The sequence below is a fragment of the Capricornis sumatraensis genome, chromosome 4 (assembly GCF_032405125.1).
Source record: "Capricornis sumatraensis isolate serow.1 chromosome 4, serow.2, whole genome shotgun sequence".
Lineage (NCBI taxonomy): Eukaryota > Metazoa > Chordata > Mammalia > Artiodactyla > Bovidae > Capricornis > Capricornis sumatraensis.
This window is the reverse complement of record NC_091072.1, coordinates 41,725,198-41,748,959: the sequence shown is the minus strand read 5'-3', so window position 1 is coordinate 41,748,959 and position 23,762 is coordinate 41,725,198. Positions and strand designations below refer to the sequence as shown.

The window sequence follows — 23,762 nt, the reverse complement described above, 5'->3', positions numbered from 1 at the left end:
CCACCAGGCTCCCCTGTCCCTGGGACTCTCCAGGCAAGAACACTGGCGTGGGTTGCCATTTCCTTCTCCAATGCATGAAAGTGAAAACTGAAAGTGAATTCGCTCAGTCGTGTCCAACTCTTAGCGACCCCATGGACTACAGCCCACCAGGCTCCTCTGTCCGTGGGATTTTCCAGGCAAGAGTGCTGGAGTGGGGTGCCATTGCCTTCTCCGTTCACTCAACACAGCACCATACAATTCCCATGTCATGTGGAATTTGTAGTTTGTTTGATACTGATGAATAGAACTTCCTTGTAAGACCAAGGTATGTTTATTTACTTACCTATCCAAGGACATTTATGTTGTTCACAGTTTCACAATTAGGAATGGAGTTAACTCTATTCATGCATGGCACATTTTGTTTCTTTATGATAAATCCCACCTAGGAGTGGGATTGCAGGATTATATGATAAATAAATATTTAACTATATGAAACTGCCAACCTGTTTTCCAGAATGGCTGTACCATTTCACATCCCCACTTGTAGTCTCAAAGAACACATAGCATATAATTCTATTTATGTGATATTCTCAAGAAGACAAAGTTTAATGAGGGAGAACAAATCAGGGGGTCAAGATGCAAGGTGGGAGAAGGTGTGGCTGCAGAGAGACAGCACAGTTTTGAGAGGAGACAAGCCCCTTTTGTATCCTGACTTTGCCGGTTTATTTATATTTATAGATCTGTGCTCCAAAAAAGTCTATTTTACTGTATATCCATTAAAGAAATCATTTTCTCAAACCTATAGATTAAAAAAATAAATCTGAGCTAACTTCCTTGAGGTCTAGGAGACATGGGTTCAATCCCTGGTCAGGGAAGATTTCATAGCTGCAGGACAACTAAGCCCAAGTACTGCACCTACTGAGCCCACGTGCCTAGAGTCTGTGCTCCACAACAAGAGAAGCTGCTGCAATGAGAAGCCCACACTCCACAGCTAGAGAGGAGCCTCAGCCTGCCGAAACCAGAGAAAGCTTGTGCGCAGCAACGGGGACCAAGAACAGCCAACACTAACTAAATGAAAAATAATAAAAATTACAAAACAAAACTCTGAGCATGCCACAAAGCTATCAAAACATGAATCTGATGCAAAGTAACACCTGGAACACATCACACCTGCAATGTACTGCCAGGTACCTGAAAGGAAAGAGTTGTGGGGAACCTTTACAAGTAAACATTACAAGTTACAACCTGGCCTAAAACTGACCTGTTTTGAAGCTTTGCAGTTTTTTAACATCAATAAATTTCAGAATATCTGGATAAAGTATAGGAAATACAGAGCAATTTAGAATATACATTGTAGTTGACTATTTGCCTTGATTGGGTTGATACAATGTGCCAGAGATAAATAGGGAGAAGCTAAGACATAGTGTGTGGTTTTTGTAGCATCTGACAAGTACTTCCCTCCGTCTGGGATGGAGTAAAATGCTTTCAGGGAGAGTAAGAAATGCCCTAATACAAATTATCCAAAAAGAAGGCAGAGCGTATCATAAGTTTACATCATCATTAAACAAACGAGGAAGAGGGGATCTTGGAACCATACGTTTGTACTCTGAAGTTCAGTTCATTTCAGGTCAGTCACTCAGTCGTGTTTGACTCTTTGCGACCCCATGGACTGCAGCATGGCAGGCCTCCCTGTCCATCACCAACTCCCAGAGTTTAGTCAAACTCATGTCCATTGAGTCGGTGATGTCATCTGACCATCTCATCCTCTGTCATCCTCTTCTCCTCCCATCTTCAATCTTTCCCCACATCATGGTCTTTTCAAATGAGTCAGTTCTTTGCATTAGGTGGCCAAAGTATTAGAGTCTCAGCTTCAGCATCAGTGCTTCCAATGGATATTCAGGACTGATCTCCTTTAGGATGGACAGGTGGCACATAATTAAGAGCCTTTCTGACAGATCCTGAGGGCAAATCCGCCTGAAGGCAGCCCTGATCAGAGTTCCAGGTTCTCCAACCCACAGCATCCCACTGGCTCCTCACACAGGGGACCTACAGGTAACGCATCTATTTACACGATATGTACCAGAACAGGAAGAGGAAATATCAACGACTCCAGTATTCTTGCTGGGATAATCCCATGGACATAGGAGCCTGGCGGGCTACAGTGCACGGGGCCGCAAAGAATTGGACATGACTGCCTGACTGAGCCCAGTCCAGCAGCAGAACAGAGGCCGGAAGTGGGAGAGTGGCAGGACTCTGGCTTTTGCTTCAAGTTGACTTTGGAAAGTCATTTTAGGCTCTGGTCTTATAGGACAGATATTTTATTACTATTATACATGAAGTTAAACCTGGGGATCTACAGTACATATGCTGAAGTTGTTAAAATCTCCCCACTGGCACCAACGTGAAATTAGAGCAAGCTTTTCATTGACTTTGACTCTTGCGCAGGCAAGCTCCACCCTCGAGGATGCAGCTGGTGTCCCTCTCGTGATGTCGGGTGGACCAGCACCACCTGTGCAGGGGATGGTGAAGGGCCTGGTAACCACAGGTGTCCAGGGCCAGCCTCCCCCTCCCCAAGGGCCTGGGCTCCCTTTTCTGAGGAAAGACACAGAAGCAGGAGAACCTTCAAGAGAGACCACCACACCAGTGGCCTGACTCAGGAAGATTCTGTCTCTGCAAATCTGAGACTGAGACTCCCCCCCTCCCCTCCCAGAGATGGCAGATGGGGGTGGAGGGGACAAGGCATGAGCTGGAGGAAGGGGCAGCGACTACTGTGAGCTCCACGGGCACCAGCCAAGTGGAGCAGGGCTCTGCCATAGAGCAGGGGTCCTCAGCCTCCAGGGCCTGACGCCTGCTGATCTGGGGTGGAATTCATTCAATGATGACAAAGTAAAGTGAGCAATAAATGCAATGTGTAGAGTCATCCCCAAGATGTCCCCCATCCTGGTCCATGGAATACTTGTCTTCCACCAAAACCTGTCCCTGGGGCCAAAAAAAGGTTGGGGGCCGCTGCCTTACGGGCCCTGATAATGAGCCCATCACTGGAACCCAGCCTGCACATGTTGGCCAAGAGCTGCATATTAAGTCTAACCAGGGAGACTGTCTGCTGAAATAAGAGGTTTATGTAATTTCTAGCACATCACAACACGATCAACAAAACAGCCAGGGTCTGCTCATCACATTAAGAGCTGAGAAAATGACAGCTTGAATGAGAAAAGACAAGCAACAGACAACACCTGAAATGAACCAGCTGTTGAGGTTACCTGACAAGGATTTTAAAGCAGCCATTGTGTAAATGCTTCAATTATTTACAAACTCTCTGTAATCAAATGAAAAACAGAATATTCCAGCAAAGAAAGATAAGTTATTAAAAAGACCCAACTGGAAATCATAGGAGTGAAGAGTACAGCAGTGAAAAATATAATCATAGACAATAAAATAAAAGTAGCTGGACGGGCTTATAGTAGACAGAATGGAGACGCACAGTGACATGAGAACTCGAGAAAGGACGACAGGATCCCCTTCACTGACCGCAGAGAGAAGACGGAGTGGAAACAACACTAGCAACCTGTGGACAAAACCCAAAGGTCCAGCGTCTCATCATCCCAATCCCACAAGGAGAGAGAAGAGGGTGGGGCTGAGAGAGAATTTAAAGCAATAATTGCTGGAAGTGCCCCAAATCTGGGGAAACATAGAACCTACAGTTCTAAGAAACCACGTGAACCTCAAACAGGATAGACTCAAATGAATCCATGTTAGGACACATTTAATTAAACTTTTGAAAACCAAAGATGAAGACCAAAATCTTGAAAACAGCCAGAGAGAAGTGACTCATTGCTTATAAACACCCCTGGGTGTGTCAGTGGATTTCCTGTCTAACAATCCTGGAGGCCAGGCTATAGAATTTCTAGGTCAGGAGACTGAGGGTCCAGACAGATTCAGTGAATGACAGTCCAGATCTCTTCCTTCTTCCTGTTAGTAAATGTCACATCCAAAGGCAGTTCTGAGCACCACATAATTCATTACTTTAAGGTAGAGATAATAACTACAGCAATATAATCACATCTCTTTGCTTCATACTTTTAGGCTTTCTCAAACAATTTTTCATTAGCTGTTTCATTTTGCACTTGAATGATTTTGGGTTGCAAAGTCAGCACGAGATGGGGAGCCAAGCTTGCTGCCCTTGAGGTGCATGCCCCTCGTGTTTTTTTGTTTGTTTTCTTTTAATTTTTATTTGTTTACTTTTAGTGGTGCTGGGGGGCTATGGGGGCTTACTGTCTAGTTGCAGTGTGGGCTTCTCACTGCAGTGGTTCCTCTTGCCATGGCGTGTGGGCTCTCGTGCTGGCTAAGTATCAATAGTGGCAGCTCCTGGGTTCTAGAGCTGACTGATGAATCCTGGCGAAGAGATCCTTAGCTCTGCAGGATAACAGTGCAGCAAGGAGGGCATGCATTTCCAGCTTCTTAGAGAAAACTGCTGCAGTGAGTCAATGCTGTAGCTGTAGCTGTCAGAACATCTGGGACAGGACTCAGGCTGGACCCCGAGTCTGGACCCGAAATGAGCTGGGACAGGCTTTGCTCCGTCTCCCACAGGCACTGCCATTGGGCTGTGTTTCCTTGGGACTGATGGCTTCTCCTCCTCCGTGGGAAGGTTACCCAGAGACATGGCCCCTAAAAGGCCCAGGTCAGCTTACTCTCCCAGACACCCCAGAACAGGTAAATTCCCAAACCTAAAATACAGGTGTCCACGGGTCCAGCTACCTCCCAAATGATAGGGCTGTTGGAACAGAGAACATAGGTTCTCTGATTCTCCTCGGGGTGGTGTTAAAGGTTGGAAAGTCTCTGAACTTCTCCACCTGCAGACCACCTCTCCATGCCCACCAAAGCTTACTTTTACCCACCTCTGTGTCCTACAACAACTGAATTTCAATAAATACTTCTCCAAGAACTCAAGGAAGAAAGATCCCCCATAAGAGATGGAGGAAGGAAAATTAGCAATGGATGGAATCCACATGAAGAATAGAGCATTTAGGATTTGAGTCTGATCTGCAGTCTTGTACAAATCCATGCTCAAAGTCAACACCATTATGAGAAAGACTATATGAAGAAAATGTTTTGATCATGAGGTTCCAGAGTTCTAGGAATCTAAGGAGTGTACTTCTTATCTAATATAGGGTTTTGCCTAGAGAGAATTTAGGTAGCTACCTTTATGTTCTTACTCTTTTTAAATATAAATTTATTTATTTTAATTGGAGGCTAATTACTTTACAATATTGTATTGGGTTTGCCATACATCCTCACGAATCCGCCATGGGTGTACACGTGTTCCCCATCCTGAATCCCCCTCCCACCTCCCTCCCATACCATCACTCTGGGTCATCCCAGTGCACCAGCTCCGAGCATTCTGTATCATGCATTGAACCTGGACTGGAGATTCATTATGTGCTTGGAGAAGGAAATGGAAATCCACTCCAGTGTTCTTGCCTGGAGAATCCCAGGGATGGCGGAGCCTGGTGGGCTGCTGTCTATGGGGTCACAGAGTCGGACACGACTGAAGCGACTTAGCAGCAGCAGCAGCAGCAGTCTTAACATAAATTGCTCAGGCTTTTCTCCAAAGCATTGAGATGTGCTATGACTGAATTCTGTAATAATGTCCAAAGAAACAGGCACACACATCAGTTTTCAGTGTCTGCTTTGTTAGAGCTGTTTTGAAGTTTTTTAATAAAAAAGTGAATTTTGCCCCTTCACCCAGCACCTGCAGACAACAGGAGCGGTAGGTTGTTACAGTCACATGAGAGATGGAGTCACTGAAACAACAAGCAATAGAGTGGGAAAGACTAGAAATCCCTTCAAGAAAATTGGAACATTTCATGTAAGGATAGGCACGATAAAGGACAGAAGTGGTAAGGATCTAATAGAAGCAGAAGAGATTAAGAAGAGGTGGCAAGAAACCACAGAAAAATATACAAAAAGTCTCAATGACCCAGATAACCACAAGTGTGTGGTCACTCACCTAGAGCCAGACATCCTGGAGTGTGAATTCAAGTGGGCCTTAGGAAGTATTACAATGTATAAAGCTAGTGGATGTGATGGAATTATAGCTGAGCTAATACAAATCCTAAAAGATGGAGTTTTAAAGTGATGCACTCAATATGTCACCAAATTTGGAAAACTCAGCAGCGGCCATAGGATTGAAAAAGGTCAGTTTTCATTCCAAGCCAAAGAAAGACAATGCCAAAGACTGTTCAAATTACCATACAATTATGCTCATTTCAATACTCAAAATCTTTTACTGAGCTTTAGCAGTACCGGGATTGAGAACTTCCAGATGTGCAAGCTGGATTTAGAAAAGGCAGAAGAATGAGAGACCAAATTGCCAACATTTATTGGATCATAGATAAGGCAAGGGAATTCCAGGAAGATATCTACTTCTGCTTCACTGACTAGGCTAAACCTTTGACTGTGTGGATCACAACAAACTGTGGAAAATTCTTGAAGACATGGGAATATCAGACCACCTGACCTGCCTTCTGAGAAACCTCTATGAAGGGCAAGAAACAATAGTTAGACTAGACATGAAACAACAGACCAGTTCAAAATTGGGAGTAGAGAACTTCAAGGCTGTATATTGTCACTCTTTATTTAACTTACATGCAGAGGACGTCATGTGAAATGCTGGGCTGGATGAACCTCAAGCTGGGATCAGGATTGCTGGGAGAAATACTAACAATCTCAGATATCCAGATGACACCATTCTAGTGGCAGAAAGTGAAGAGGAACTAAAGAGCCTCTTGATGAGGGTGGAAGAGGCGAAGAAAAAGTTGACTTGAAACTCGATATTCAAAAAACTAATGGCATCTGGTCCAATCACTTCATGGCAAATAGATGAGGGAAAAGTGGAAACAGTGACAGATTTTATTTTCTTAGGCTTCAAAATCACTACAGACAATGACCAGTCATGAAATTAAGAGATGATTGCTCTTTGGAAGGGAAAGTATGACAAACCTAGATAGGGTATTAAAAAACAGACATTACTTTGCTGACAAAGGCAAAGCTATGGTTTTTCCAACAGTCATATACACAGGTAAGAACTGGACTGAAAAGAAGGCTGAGCACCCAAGAATTGATGCTTTAGAATTGCGATGCTGGAGAAAACTCCTTAGAGTTCTTTGGACTGCAAGGAGATCAAACCAGTTAATTCTAAAGGAAATCAACCCTAAATCTTCATTGGAAGGCCAGATGCTGAACTTGAAGCTCCAATCCTTTGGCCACCTGATGTGAAGACCTGACTCACTAGAAAAAGACCCTGATGCTCGGAAAGATTGAGGGCAGGAGGAAATGGGGACGACAGAGGATGAGATGGTTGGATGGCATCACCAACTCCATGGACATAAGTTTGAGCAAGCTCCAGGAGATGGTGAAGGACAGGGAAGCCTGGCATGCTGCAGTGCATGGGGTTGCAAAGAGTCAGACAGGGCTTAGGGATGGAACAGCAACAAAGTCTCCTTACTGGTTAATGGATGAGTAGTGACGAGTAGTCAGGCAGAGGCAATACTGCTTGCTCGCAGATTTCCCTGATACTAACTATCCCTCCCCTAGACCGATGGGCACTTACAATCTGTCATCTATGTTGGTAATCCTCAGAACATCCTGAAATGAATGCCATTTCCCATGCACCGGCTGCTAGTAACTGCAAAGGCCAGAGGAAAGTCTTGAAGAACCATGTCTCTGGATACAGTTCTTCTGCAAATTACATTTGAGAAAGTTATCAATATGTATTGTTGAAGAGGTCTCAAGAGATATTTGCTTAGTGAATTAATTTGAAGTCTGTCATTCTGTAAAAGTAACCTGAATAAATGCATTCACCTCTTGGGAAGAATCAGCTATTAAGAGTTCCCCTAATATTCAGTTTTTCTCCTTTTGGGTCAAGAAACGAGAAAATAAAAAGCCGTTAACAGAAATTAGGCTTTTGAAAACTATATTTAGGATGAGCCAGTTGGCTCTCTCAGGTTCTGAATTTCTCCTTAAAATTAAGATCTGAATAGAATTCCTCAGCCCCCCTAAAAATGGAAATGTATAAAATATTGAGCCAAACATAGTATATATCAGACACCCATAAGAAAGGGTTCTTAACCCAAATTTTATTTGAAATACATATCAGGAGATTCAGTGATTCAATATACTTTCTGGTATATAACCATCTGAGCATTGCTGCCATTTCCAATTAGATTTTAAATTCTATAGTAGGAATCCGGTATGTCAGGTCTGACATAGTAGTACTCGAAAATGTTTGTTGATGTATCCCCTAACATTACCAGTTTATCTGAAGACACCAGCTGCGATTCCCCCATTCATTCTTTTTCTGTAATTGTGTGAGAAAACATGTCAGTGGCTTTGCCTTCCTCTATTACAAATGATTAAATGCCCAACTGATCTTTGTTACATTATGTTTCCCAAAGGGCATCTCACTTTGATTCAGTTGACTATTTAGTTTTTCATTTATAGATTTGAGCTATTGGGAGGAGGTTCTAATAACACTTATGTCAACGTAACACATAGCTTGCTGTTGCTCTCTAACAACAAATAGCATTGAAAACAATGGGTGCGCAGCCACAGATCTTTAATGGCGACCTAAGGGACTTTATATGGCACCACTTGGCCACATTTATATTTTATATTTTGCATTTAGTTGAAAACTTTTCTCATTTGTTTTAATGACACTTCTTCTTAAATTAGACACTATGGTAATAATAAAGCTATCTCATATGTGGGTTGTATTTCTTTGCTCTCCAGTGTGTTCACAGGCATTATTTCATTTTGCTCTTTACCACAGGCAGGAAACATTTATTATACATATATTGTAGCCATGAAAACACAGGTACAGAGTGGGTCACAGAGGGTTAAGAGCAAAGCTCCGGCCAGAAACTCCATCTCTGGCACCCTGACCCCATCACTATGCACTGAGTTGGTGTCCAGAAGTGCCTCTCCACACCTGTGCCAGGCTGTGTGCCTGCCGTCAACATGGCACACTGCAAACATATAGATGTCCAGGTCTTATCCTGCAGAAATCCAATTTTTATAAATGAATGCAATGTGGGGGCTAGTCATTGAGGATGAGTGAGAGGAAATAAGGACCTTCATATACTGTGGTGGAAGAAAAGCTATATAGTTTTTCCTGAAGGCACATGAAACACTATGACTATTTGTACAAAGTAGCTTATTGCATAGCTGCTTAGGAAGGGGAAATTATGGGAGGGATGGGGAAAAGCCAAAGGTTATTAATGATAAGGAATACCGACCCGGTCAGAATCACTAAGTCTGAACACCTGCTGGATCAGGCACCAGGTTTGTGAATTGGGGTAAATCTAAGCCTTGGTTTCATCACTTGTATGATGAAGACAGTATTAATCCCTAACTTATAGGATTAAGGTGAAGGCCAAAGAAGATAATATATATTAGCACAGTGCATAGTACACAAGATGTTCTCAATAAATGCCATGAGATTACTACTGTTATTATTATAATCATCATCATAGGGCATGGGCCAGTAACACGAAACATGACTTTAATTATTAGTAGTAGTAGTTATAAAACATGAGATAAAGATATGTACTGACTGGAAAGTATGTCCAAGACACAACAAAGGAGAATAGAGTGTCCCCAGAGCCATCAGAATTCAGGCCCATTAATTTTAAAGGTATAGACAGACATTCAGCTGCAGAACTTTTTTTTACATGAATTATCACATAAGTAACTAGTAAGTAAGAGAATAAGTGGGCATTACAGCCATTACTATTCCACTATTGTCATTGTTTCCTAGCTGAAGCTATCAAGGGTAAGCTTTCTCTCAAATAAACAGAAAACCTCAGCCATGAATAAGTAGATTAAGAGAAAAAAGGTGAAAATCCTGCAGAATGACTTTCATTTGTGAAACCAATTTCTGGTTTAGGTGTCTCCGAAGCCCCCTCAGGAAGCTGTCTGTGTAGGTTGCAAACGCAGAGGAAGGGGCTGTTGAGACATTCCCTGTTGTGCTGAAGATACTGAGTCAAGATGCCCCCCGGGGTCACAGCTTTAATTCTGAAAGAACAAGCCTGCTAAAAACTGACCAGACTCGCCTTATGGCCCTGCATCTGCAAGAGGCGGAAAGCATCCAGGGTGAAGGGGTGCAAGCCCCCTCTGTGGGTGCAGACTCCTCTGTGGGTGCAGCCCCCTCTGTGAGTCCAGCTGCAGTGGAGCAAGTGCAGGGATTCTGCTGCTCTACCTGGCAGGGCTGCTTCTGAATCCCCCAGGACTCTGGGTTGGGAGGTCCACAGACATGCAGGGTGTTACCCCCACTCTTCTCCCCACCATCTCTGCTACAGTTAGTATGCAGCTCTACAGAATGCAAGGCTTTGGGAAGACACATGGCCTCATTGTAGAAAATATTTGTACTTCCCCAAACATGGATATTAGAATAAGTGGAAGGAGATTGATAAGGAGGAGATGAATTGAGAAACTTATCACCTCTACTTTCTGCTTTCCAATATATTCTAAATTTTTGCCATGTTCTTAATGATTTGAAATAAAAAGAAAAACATTGACAGATATTAATAGGACATAATGCTGAATTAATTCTCATGTGAAATCAGATTTGGATGCCACTAATGTAGCCACATGTGGCATCTATTAAGCTTCTGATTGGGAATGGAAAGTCTGACCAGGATCTCCAGTCCACACCCGTGTCTGCACAGACACCTCCCCATCCCGGGAAAGAAAGAAAACAAGGGAAGATGTACTCACACATACAAGACGGTCCTGGTGTCCCCTACTTTTCCTGCGTCGCCCACGGTTAGGGTGTCATAACCTCTTTCTAGCTCAAACTCCTCAAAGGCAAGCTTGATGACCTGAATCAAACACAAGACAGAATTACTTAGCATAATGGGAACTCCCTAGGACCTTGCATACTGCATATATTCAGTTGGAGAATTAATTTTGCTCCATAATGCCATTGTTATTTCAAATGATATCAAGTTGCTTTTTAAAATAATGATTATGTACATTTGAGAGCCCCTGATTATAGGATTCTATGGAATTCAAAATTGCTATCACTCCAAAGATATTATCAGCTTTAAAAATGAAATCAACCCATATTATATGTTAAGCCTATCAAGTATTTATCCTCATATTTATAGTGTTCAGAATGACCAAAGGTTAAGTCAGTATAAGCAAAATAAATGGAGACTGCAGTTAATGAGATCTATTTAGAGGATAACTGGAACACCAACAAATAAACGTTTTCAGTGTGATGTCCACAGATTTCATGTAGTTACTCATATTTACATATGAAAAAGACCTTCTGAGGCTGGAAAGTTGTCCTCTACATTTACCTTGCAAAGCCTTGTCTGTTTTAAAATAAAGAACACTTTGGGTGGTCGACATCATCTAGACAAGAGCAGCTTGTGTCTGACGTATGGATGTAATAGAACACTGTGTCCTTTCTGTAGAGCACGTATCCTTTACCCTGATAAAAGTAATGCTTGCTTCGTTGACCAAAATTGTGATTGAGGGGGAAAAGTGTCTGGAGTGTCAAAAAGTTAGGCGAGAGCCCTGGGTGACAAGGAGAAATAGATTGATGATGGAACTATATGCTAGACAGACAGATAGATACAGACACTAGATAATCTGTAACAGATAAAAAGGAAAGGAAGAAGATATCACTGGTGAAAGAGAGAGATGAATAGATCGGTAAAAGAGATCAGTAAATGGAGATGATGGCAGTAGAAATACATGAAGAGATAGATGGATAGACGATAGAGAGGGTAGATAGATAGATGTAGGAAGGTAGGCAGGTAGATAGAGTAACAAATGGGGTACATAGCCAACTGAAGAGCGTGAGAGAACGGCAAATAAAGAAGCCATTAACACTGTAAATACACTTTGATGAGATTTACTTAAGAGTAACTCTGAAACTCTGGAATCTTGTACAAAACATCAAATGCTTGTTTATGAAACCTGAAAGAAAGGTCTAAGTGGCACCAGGGAGGAAGGCAGACTTTGGACTACCATCCAATTTGATGTTGCTTTTCTGAGCAGGCTCTAACCAGGTGCTTTCCTGAGCAATGCTAATACGGGGTGTATTAATTTTGCTATTTGAAATTCTTACTAAAATTAGTTGTATAGCCATTATAATTTATTTTAAAAAATCTACTCTTTCAAATTGCAATGTTTGTCTGAATACATTATTTTAGCAATCTAATTCAAAACAGGTGTAGGGATTGATGGCTGTTGTTTATGAAGCCCAGCAACCAAGGATGGCTTTACTTCATTTTTTGTTTTTCCATGGGCTGATTTATAAATGTCCATGGTCTAACAAGATAGAAAAAAATGATCGAAGATTCACACATCCTGGAGGTTCCCATTACCCTTTTTGACACACTGATTCTGTGTTGACTTGTCTAACAGCCTGCAGTGAAGCAATGATAATCCATTCAAGCCTGAGGGTCATGCTTGGCTGATTTTTAATGTCATAGATGGGGGTCTCATCACATAAATGTGTTTTTATTTTGGGTGTAAAAAGGATCATTCTATAATTCTTTCAAGCCAAAGCAAAGGGTGTTGGAGAGGTTTTTGTCAGGGTTTAGCCTTGACAATCAGCCTCTACTGAGAGTCAAAGGACAATCTTTATGCCATTGCTGCTGCTGCTGCTGCTAAGTCGCTTCAATCGTGTCCAACTGTGTGCAACCCCATAGACGGCAGCCCACCAGGCTCCCCCATCCCTGGGTTTCTCCAAGCAAGAACACTGGAGAGGATTGCCATTTCCTTTTCTGATGAATGAAAGTGAAAAGTGAAAGTGAAGTCGCTCAGTCGTGTCCAACTCTTCGCAACCCCATGGACTGCAGCCTACCAGGCTCCTCCACCCATGGGGTTCTCCAGTCAAGAGTACTGGAGTGGGTTGCCACTGCCCTAGTATGTTATAAAATATATCATTCTATAAATATATCTGGCAGCTAAACAAAATATACATCTGGAATGAAAGTTGCTGTCATTTCTCAGTCAGTGATGAGTGATGTGATCAAGAGAATTCATTTTTGTAAACAAAATTTGTGTGTATTTAAGGAGTATAGCATGAGGATTTGATGTCCACACATATAGTACATGACCGCTACTATAGTCGGGCTAATAACCCTGTCTCTCACTTAGTATTCACTCGCTTGTAAAGTAAAGCACCTTAAATCTATTCTCTTAGCATATGTCTAATGACCAATACAGTATTTTCGTCTACAGCCACCATGCTGGCCATAAGATCTCCAGATTTATCCCCACCTCTTCATCCCTAGTCATCATGGCTCAACTCTGCTTCTGGGAATTTTAATTTATTTATTTTAATTGGACACTAATTACTTTACAATATTGTATTGGTTTTGCCATACATTGACATGAATCCACCACAGGCGTATATGTGTTCCCCATCCTGAACCCCCCTCCCACATCCCTCCCCATATCATCCCTCTGGATCAACCCAGTGCACCAGCCCCAAGCATCCTGTATCATGCATCAAACCTGGACTCTATGATAATATACATGTTTCAGTGCCATTCTCCCAAATCGTCCCACCCTTGCCCTCTCCCACAGAGCCCAAAAGACTGTTCTATACATGTGTCTCTTTTGCTATCTCGCATACAGGGTTATTGCTACCGTCTTTCTAAATTCCATACATATGCGTTAGTACACTGTATTGGTATTTTTCTTTCTGGCTTGCTTCATTCTGTATAATAGGCTCCAGTTTCATCCACCTCATTAGAACTGATTCAAATGTATTCATTGAATGGCTGAGTAATATTCCATTGTGTATATGTATCACAGCTTTCTTATCCATTTGTCTGCTGATGGACATCTAGGTTGCTTCCATGTCCTGGCTATTATAAACAGTGTTGCGATGAACACTGGGGTACACGTGTCTCCTTCAATTCTGGTCTCCTCAGTGTGTATGCCCAGCAGTGGGATTGCTGCACTGGGACGTATGGCAGTTCAAGCTGGTTTTAGAAAAGGCAGAGGAACCAGAGATCAAATTGCCAACATCTGCTGGATCATGGAAAAAGCAAGAGCATTCCAGAAAAACATCTATTTCTGCTTTATTGACTAGGCCAAAGCCTTTGACTGTGTGGATCACAATAAACTGTGGAAAATTCTGAAAGAGATGGGAATACCAGACCACCTGACCTGCCTCTTGAGAAACCTGTATGCAGGTCAGGAAGCAACAGTTAGAACTGGACATGGAACAAAAAACTGGTTCCAGATAGGAAAAGGAGTACGTCACGGCTGTCTATTGTCACCCTGACTATTTAACTTATATGCAGAGTACATCATGAGAAACGCTGGGCTGGAAGAAGCACAAGCTGGAAACAAGATTGCCAGGAGAAATATCAATAACCTCAGATATGCAGGTGACACCATCCTTATGGCAGAAAGTGAAGAGGAACTAAAAAGCCTCTTGATGAAAGTGAAAGAGGAGAGTGAAAAAGTTGGCTTAAAGCTCAACATTCAGAAAATGAAAGTCATGGCATCTAGTCCCATCACTTCATGGGAAATAGATGGGGAAACAGTGGAAATAGTGTCAGACTTTATCTCTTTGGGCTCCAAAGTCACTGCAGATGGTGATTGCAGCCATGAAATTAAAAGACGCTTACTCCTTGGAAGGAAAGTTATGACCATCCTAGATAGCACATTCAAAAGCAGTGACATTACTTTGCCAACAAAGGTCCATCTAGTTAAGGCCATGGCTTTTCCAGTTTTCATGTATGGATGTGACAGTTGGACTGCAAAGAAAGCTGAGAACCAAATAATTGATGCTTTTGAACTGTGGTGTTGGAGAAGACTCTTGAGAGTCCCTTGGACTGCAAGGAGATCCAATTAGTCCATTCTGAAGGAGATCAGTCCTGGGTATTCTTTGGAAGGAATGATGCTAAAGCTGAAACTCCAATACTTTGGCCACCTCATGCGAAGTGTTGATTCATTGGAAAAGACTCTGATGCTGGAAGGGATTGAGGGCAGGAGGAGAAGGGGACAACAGAGGATGAGATGCCTGGATGGCATCACCGACTCGATGGACATGAGTTTGAATGAACTCTGGGAGTTGGTGATGGACAAGGAGGCCTGGTGGGCTGCAATTCATGGCATTGCAAAGAGTTGGACATGACTGTGCGACTGAACGGAACTGACGGCAATTGTATTTCTAGTTTTTTAAGGAATCCCCACACTGTTCTCCATAGTGGCTGTACTAGTTTGCATTCCCACCAACAATGTAAGAGGGTTCCCTTTTCTCCACATCCTCTCCAGCATTTATTGCTTGTAGACTTTTGGATCACAGCCATCCTGACTGGCTTGAAATGGTACCTCATTGTGGTTTTGATTTTCATTTCTCTGATAATGAGTGATGTTGAGCATCTTTTCATGTGTTTGTTAGCCATCTGTATGTCTTCTTTGGAGAAATGTCTGTTTAGTTCTTTGGCCCATTTTTTGATTGGGTCGTTTATTTTTCTGGAATTGAGCTGCAACAGTTACTTGTATAGTTTTGAGATTAATTATTTGTCTGTTGCTTCATTTGCTATTATTTTCTCCCATTCTGAAGGCTGTCTTTCACCTTGCTTATAGTTTCCTTTGTTGTGCAGAAGCTTTTAATTTTATCTAGGTCCTATTTATTTTTGCTTTTATTTCCAATATTCTGGGAGGTGGGTCATAGAGGATCCTGCTGTGATTTATATTGGAGAGTGTTTGGCCTATGTTTTCCTCTAGGAGTTTTATATTTTCTTGTCTTACATTTAGATCTTTAATCCATTTTGAGTTTATTTTAGTGTATGGTGTTAGAAAGTGTTCTAGTTTCATTCTTTTACAAGTGGTTGACCAGTTTTCCCAGCGCCACTTGTTAAAGAGATTGTCTTTTCCCCATTGTATGTTCTTGCCTCATTTGTCAAAGATAAGGTGTCCATAGGTGTGTGGATTTATCTCTGGGCTTTCTATTTTGTTCCATTGATCTATATTTCTGTCTTTGTGCCAGTACCATACTGTCTTGATGACTGTGGCTTTGTAGTAGAGCCTGAAGTCAGGCACGTTGATTCCTCCAGTTCCATTCTTCCTTGTCAAGATTGGTTTGGCGATTCAAGGTTTTTTGTATTTCCATACAAATTGTGAAATTATTTGTTCTAGCTCCATGAAAAATACCGTTGGTAGCTTGATAGGGATTGCATTGAATCTATAGATTGCTTTGGGGAGTATATTCTTTTTCACAATATTGATTCTTCCAATCCATGAACACGGTATATTTCTCCATCTATTAGTGTCCTCTTTGATTTCTTTCACCAGTGTTTTATAGTTTTCTATATATAGGTCTTTTGTTTCCTTAGGTAGATATATTCCTAAGTATTTTACTCTTTTCGTTGCAATGGTGAATGGAATTGTTTCCTTAATTTCTCTATTTTCTCATAATTAGTGTATAGGAATGCAAGGGATTTCTGTGTGTTGATTTTATATTCTGTAACTTTACTATATTCATTGATTAGCTCTAGTAATTTTCTGGTGGAGTCTTTAGGGTTTTCTATGTAGAGGATCATGTCATCTGCAAGCAGTGAGAGTTTTACTTCTTTTCCAATTTGGATTCCTTTTATTTCTTTTTCTGCTCTAACTGCAGTGTCCAAAACTTCCAAAACTATGTTGAATAGTAGTGGTGAGAGTGGGCACCCTTGTCTTGTTCCTGACTTGAGGGGAAATGCTTTCCTTTTTTCACAATTGAGGATAATGTTTGCTGTGGGATTGTCATATATAGCTTTATTATGTTGAGGTATGTCCCTTCCATTCTTCTTTCTGGAGGGTTTGTATCATAAATGGATATTGAATTTTGTCAGAAGCTTTTGCTGCATCTATTGAGATAATCATATGGCTTTTATTTTTCAACTTGTTAGTGTGTGTGTTACACTCATTTATTTGCAGATATTGAAGGATCCTTGCATCCCTGGGATCATGATGTATGATCTTTTTAATATGTTGTTGGATTCTGATTGCTAGAATTTTGTTGAGGATTTTTGCCTCTATGTTCATCAGTGATATTGGCCTTTAGTTTCCATTAAAAAAAAAAATTATATATATATATATATATATATATATATATATATAAATTCATTTATTTTAATTGAAGGTTAATTACTTTACAATATTGTATTGGTTTTGCCATACATCAACATGTATCTGCCACAGGTATACATGTGTTCCCCATCCTGAAACCCCCTCCCTCCTCGCTCCCCATACCATCTCTCTGGGTCGTCTTACTGCACCAGCCCCAAGCATCTAGTATCATGCATTGAGCCTGGGCTGGCAACTTGTTTCATATATGATATTATATATGTTTCAGTGACATTCTCCTGAATCATTCCACCCTCTCCCTCTCCTACAGAGTATAGAACAGACTTTTGGACTCTTTAGTTTTCTTTTTTTGTATGGCATCTTTGTCAGGTTTTGGTATTAGGGTGATGATGACCTCATAGAATGAGTTTGGAAGTTGTTTACCTTCCTCTGCAATTGTCTGGAAGAGTTGGAGTAGGATAGGTGTTAGCTCTTCTCTAAATTTTTGGTAGAATTCAGTTGTGAAGCTGTCCAGACCTGGGCTTTTGTTTGCTGGAAGATTTCTGATGACAGTTTCAATTTCTGTGCTTGTGATGGGTCTGTTAAGATTTTCTATTTCTTCCTGGTTCAGTTTTGGAAAGCTGTAGTTTTCTAAGAATTTGTCCATTTCTTCCAAGTTGTCCATTTTATTGGCATATAATTGCTGATAGTAGTCTCTTATGATCCTTTGTATTTCTGTGTTGTCTCTTATGATCTCTCCATTTTCATTTCTAATTTTATTGATTTGATTTTTCTCCCTTTGTTTCCTGATGAGTCAGGCTAATGGTTCGTCAATTTTATTTATCCTTTCAAAGAACCAGCTTTTGGCTTTGTTGATTGTTGCTATGGTCTCTTTTGTTTCTTTTTCCTTTATTTCTGCCCTAATTTTTAAGATTTCTTTCATTCTACTAACCCTGGGGTTCTTCATTTGTTCCTTTTCTAGTTGCTTTAGGTGTAGAGTTAGGTTATTTATTTGACTTTTTTCTTGTTTCTTGAAGTATACCTGTATTTCTATGAACCTTCCCTTTAGCACTGCTTTTACAGTGTCTCACAGGTTTTGGGTTGTTGTGTTTTCATTTTCATTCGTTTCTATGCATATTTTCATTTCTTTTTTTATTTCTTCTATGATTTGTTGTTTATTCAGCAGAGTGTTGTTCAGCCTCCATATGTTGGAATTTTTAATAGTTTTTCTCCTGTAATTGAGATCTAATCTTACTGCATTGTGGTCAGAAAAGATGCTTGGAATGATTTCAATTTTTTTGAATTTACCAAGACTAGATTTATGGCCCAGGATGTGATCTATCCTGGAGAAGGTTCCATGTGCACTTGAGAAAAAGTTGAAATTCGTTGCTTTGGGGTGAAATGTCCTATAGATATCAATTAGATCTAACTGGTCTATTGTATCTTTTAAAGTTTGTGTTTCCTTGTTAATTTTCTGTTTAGTTGATCTGTCCATAGGTGTGAGTGGGGTATTAAAGTCTCCCACTATTATTGTGTTATTGTTAATTTCCCCTTTCATACTTGTTAGCATTTGTCTTACATGTTGTGGTGCTCCTATGTTGGGTGCATATATATTTATAATTGTTATATCTTCTTCTTGGATTGATCCTTTGATCATTATGTAGTGGCCTTCTTTGTCTCTTTTCACAGCCTTTGTTTTAAAGTCTATTTATCTGATATGAGTATTGTTACTCCTGCTTTCTTTTGGTCTCTATTTGCATGGAATATCTTTTCCTAGCCCTTCACTTTCAGTCTGTATGTGTCCCTTGTTTCGAGGTGGGTCTCTTGTAGACAACATATATAGGGGTCTTGTTTTTGTATCCATTCAGCCAGTTTTTGTCTTTTGGTTGGGGCATTCAACCCATTTACGTTTAAGGTAATTATTGATAAGTATGATCCCGTTGCCATTTATTTTATTGTTTTGGGTTCCAGTTTATGCGCCCTTTCTGTGTTTCCTGCCTAGAGAAGATCCTTTAGCATTTGTTGGAGAGCTGGTTTGGTGGTGCTGAATTCTCAGCTTTTGCTTGTCTGTAAAGCTTTTGATTTCTCCTTCGTATTTGAATGAGATCCTTGCTGGGCACAGCAGTCTGGGCTGTAGGTTATTTTCTTTCATCACTTTAAGTATGTCCTGCCATTTCTACCTGGCCTGAAGAGTTTCTATTGAAAGATCAGCTGTTATCCTTATGGGAATCCCTTCGAGTGTTATTTGTTGTTTTTACCTTGCTGCTTTTAATATTTGTTCTTTGTGTTTGATCTTTGTTAATTTGATTAATATGTGTCTTGGGGTGTTTCACTTTGGGTTTATCCTGTTTGGAACTCTGGGTTTCTTCAACTTGGGTGATTATTTCCTTCCCCATTTTAGGGACGTTTTCAGCTATTTTCTCCTCAAGTATTTTCTTTCTGTCTTCTTCTTCTGGGACTCCTATGATTTGAATGTTGGGGCATTTGACATTGTCCCAGAGGTCTCTGAGGTTGTCCTAATTTCTTTTAATTCATTTTTCTTTTTTCCTCTCTGTTTCATTTATTTCTACCATTCTATCTTCTGCCTCACTTATCTTATCTTCTGCCTCTGTTATTCTACTGTTGGTTCCCTCCAGAGTGTTTTTGATCTCATTTATTGCATTATTCATTATATATTGACTCTTTTTTATTTCTTCTAGGTCCTTGTTAAACCTTTCTTGCATCTTCTCAATCCTTGTCTCCAGGCTATTTATCTGTAACTCCATTTTGTTTTCAAGATTTTGGATCATTTTCACTATCATTATTTGGAATTCTTTACCAGGTAGATTCCCTATCTCTTCCTCTTTTGTTTGGGTTGGTGGGCATTTATCCTGTTCCTTTACCTGCTGGGTATTTCTCTGCCTCTTCATCTGGCTTATATTGCTGTGTTTGGGTGGCCTTTCTGTATTCTGGCAGTTTGTGGAGTTCTCTTTATTGTGGAGTTTCCTCGCTGTGGGTGGGGTTGGACAGGTAGCTTGTCAAGGTTTCCTGGTTAGGGAAGCTTGTGTTGGTGTTCTGGTGGGTGGAGCTGGATTTCTTCTCTCTGGAATGCAATGAAGTGTCCAGTAATGAATTATGAGATGTCAGTGGGTTTGGAGTGACTTTGGGCAGCCTGTATATTGAAGCTCAGGGCTATGTTCCTGTATTGCTGAAGAATTTGCATGGTATGTCTTGTTCTGGAACTTGTTGGCCCTTGGGTGGTGTTTGGTTTCAGTGTAGGTATGGAGGCATTTGATGAGCTCCTATTGATTAATGTTCCCTGGAGTCAGGAGTTCTCTGGTGTTCTCAGGATGTGGACTTAAGCCTTCTGCCTCTGGTTTTCAGTCTTATTCTTACAGTAGCCTCAAGACTTCTCCATCTCTCACTTCCAAGGTGGTTTCCTCTGTTTTAGCTTCTGTTTGTTGGTCTCTTCAGTGTCTAATTTCCACCCTGGCACAAGGGGGCGGTGGTGGACACTTTTTTAGGCTGACTTGTTCATTCGCGCTGTGGGAAGGGAGGGACACTGCAAACAAATAACACTGGCGTGGGCTCGCAGGGTCTCGGCCACACTGGGTTTGCCCCCGCTCACAGCGTGTGTGCTTTTCCTGTCTACACTGCTCAGGCTCTAGGTTGCTCTGCTGGGAACCGTCTGAGGCTGGCCCTGGGCTCCATGCACCTCCTAGGTCTAAGCTGCTAAGGTTCAGGCACTCAGGCAGTCCTCAGAGCGCAGACTCTGTTGGGCCTGCATTTTATGCCCTTTTCAGGTCTGAGCCGCTCAGGTGACCAGGTGTTTGTCAAGTGCAGTCGCTGTGACTTATTGCCTCCCCCATCCCTGCCGCTCGGTTTTCTGAGTGTACAACCAACACACCTTCTCAGGCGGATATTGACCATCCAGAACCCTAAGGAGTCTTGGTTAGCAACAAAGCCTGTTTGCAGTTTGGTAGATACTGCCTCTCTGGGGCTGCAATTGCCCCCTTCTGGCTCTGCAATTGCCCCCTTCTGGCTCTGGCTGCCCTCGCCTGCCTGTCTTTGGTGGGTCCACAGCCAGCTAGCTCTAGTCAGTCCTTTGTTCTGTAAGTGGGTCTGGTGGTATCTTAGGTTAGGGCTTTTCACCTTTTTGTGGGGTAGCTATCCCATAGTTTTCTTTGCTATCTCAAGTTAGTTCCCTCAGATTGCCCTCGGGGCATTCAGGCCTGGTCCTTACTCTAAGCAATGCAGCCCATGCCTCCCTGCCCAGCCCCCGCTTGGTAGTGAAGGATGCGGGCATCTGCCCTGCTTCTCTGCGAGGAGTTACCATTGGGCACGTAATCTGTGGGTTTTAACTGTTTATTTATTTTTCCTCCCGGTTATGTTGCCCTCTGAGTTTCCAAGGCTCACCACAGACTCGCCAGTGAGAGTGTTTCCTGGTGTTTGGAAACATCTCTTTTTTAAGACTCCCTTCCTGGGATGGTTCTCCGTCCCTACCTCTTTTGTCTGTCTTTTTATCTTTTATATTTTTTCCTACCTCCTTTTGTAGACAATGGGCTGCTTTTCTGGGTGCCTGATGTCCTCTGCCGGCATTCAGAAGTTGCTTTGTGGAATTTACTCAGCATTCAAATGTTCTTTTGATGAATTTGTGGGGGAGAAAGTGGTCTCCCCAACCTATTCCTCTGCCATCTTAGGATCGCCTCCTGTGATTTTTTTTATATTTCACATATACATGAGATCATGTAGCATTTCTTTTCTGTGTACGGCTTAATATTCCATTGCATGCATGTATATATGGTGGTGATGGTTTAGTGGGTCAGCTGAGCCTGATTCTTGTAACCCCATGTGCTGTAGCCTGCCAAGCTCTCCTGTCCATGGAATTTACAAGGCAAGAATAGTGGAGTGGATTCCCATTTCCTTCTCCAGGAGATCTTGTCAATCCATGGATTGAACCCATGTCTCCTGCATTGCAGGCAGATTCATTACTGCTGAGCCACCAGCAGTACACACACATATACACACACAGACACACCACATTTTCTTCACTCATCCATCTATGGATGCTTAGGTTGTGTCTGTGTTTTGGCTGTTGTAAATGGTGCTGCCTGATGTTTTAAAATGTGAATGATTCAGTGGCATTTAGTTCCAAATGTTTCCTTTAGCTTCTTACACACACACACACACACACACACACACACACACACACACATGAATCACTAGGCTTCCTCATCAAAAGTTTTATTTTTTATGTGCCTTTGGTTTCAGTGTCCTCTTTAAACTATATTTAAACTTTTTGGAATGACATGTTTCTGCCAGAAATTGTGACAATAGGAAGAGATACAGAATAAGAGAACGACTTTACAATTTTCTGAGATGTACAACTAACAGCACAAAACAAGTAAGTAAAAAGTCCCTACATCTTAGAAGAAGCTAACTCATAATCACCTTAATAAATGACTGAGGGTTGAAATCAACAAGGTAAGGAATGAGGGCTTGAAACTGATAAAGGGGAAGGGGAAGGAAACTGATGAAAAGAAGGCTTAATGATCTGATCTGTTTAACTTCAAATCATTTTGCAGAAGAAAGACTTTTCAAACTGTGAACTTTCTCCAAAAGAACATAACCCTATATCTGGAAATTACTAATGTGCTTGCCAGAAGCAATTTATTTCACATTTTGAAGGGAAATTCATACTTTCTTAGGAATTAAAAATTATGAAATAATTTCTAACAAATTTTAAAGTTTTTAGCCTGAGGTACTGAGGACCAACCATAGGAAAATTGAAAAAATATTAACTAATTATAAAGAGACCATCCTGTCCAAATGCATGCATCACAGAGCCTGAGTAAATGCACACTGGTGTTTCCCACAGGAAAAAAATAAAATAAAATGTTTCATATCTGCAAATTACACATGGTAGTGGTGAATGATATGTAGCATGAAATTACCAAGATTTGGTTGCAACCTAGAAAGAAAAGTGCTTTGAAAGAAACAATTTAGGAAAAAAAAAAAATTCTAGGATAGTCTTGCTTTATACTTAGCCCCACATACAAGCACTAAATGTCTATTTAAAATTAGAGTTCAATGCACTGTTAATAAAAAGAGACATATAATAATATGGTGGTGCTAGTGGTAAAGAATCTGCCTGCAAGTGCAGGAGATCCAAGAGACGTGGGTTTGATCTGTTGGTTGGGAAGATCCCGTGGAGCAGGAAGTGGCAACCCACTCCAGTATTCTTGCCAGAGAAATTCCATGGACAGAGGAATCTGGCGGGCTACAGTCCATGGGCTGCAAACAGTCAGACATGACTGAGCACACTATAATTATTTCAAATGTAGCTGCAATATTATCAACCTGTACTACTAAGAGTCAAATTAACCAGGGATTCAGAGGTAGAAAAGAGAAACACTCAAACAGGCAGGAAACATGCAATTTCTCCATCCACAGCTGTCTGGTCATAACATCATATCACAAGAACACAAGGGGCATGGTATATGGATCCCAGAATCTCCTACGTGGTTCTGTCCTCTAGAACTTTGCTGATTTCCAGCCTAAAGGCCAGGGCTTCCCTGGTTGCTCAGGTGGTAAAGACTGCATCCCTGCCTGCAATGCAAGAGAGCCAGTTTTGATCTCTGGGTCAAGAAGATCCCCTGGAGTAAGTAGGCGGCAACTCACTCCAGAATTCTCGCCTGGAATTTCGTGGACAGAGGAGC

General features: G+C 41.4%; 1 protein-coding gene across 1 annotated transcript in view; it reads right to left on the bottom strand.

Moving 5' to 3' along the window:
* CSMD1 (CUB and Sushi multiple domains 1) overlaps positions 1-23,762 on the bottom strand; it is a 1,675,023-nt gene that overhangs the window by 470,832 nt on the left and 1,180,429 nt on the right. The window contains exon 11 of the mRNA XM_068971399.1: positions 10,753-10,856. Coding sequence (XP_068827500.1) covers positions 10,753-10,856 — 104 coding nt within the window. The remainder of the gene's footprint in view (positions 1-10,752; positions 10,857-23,762) is intronic.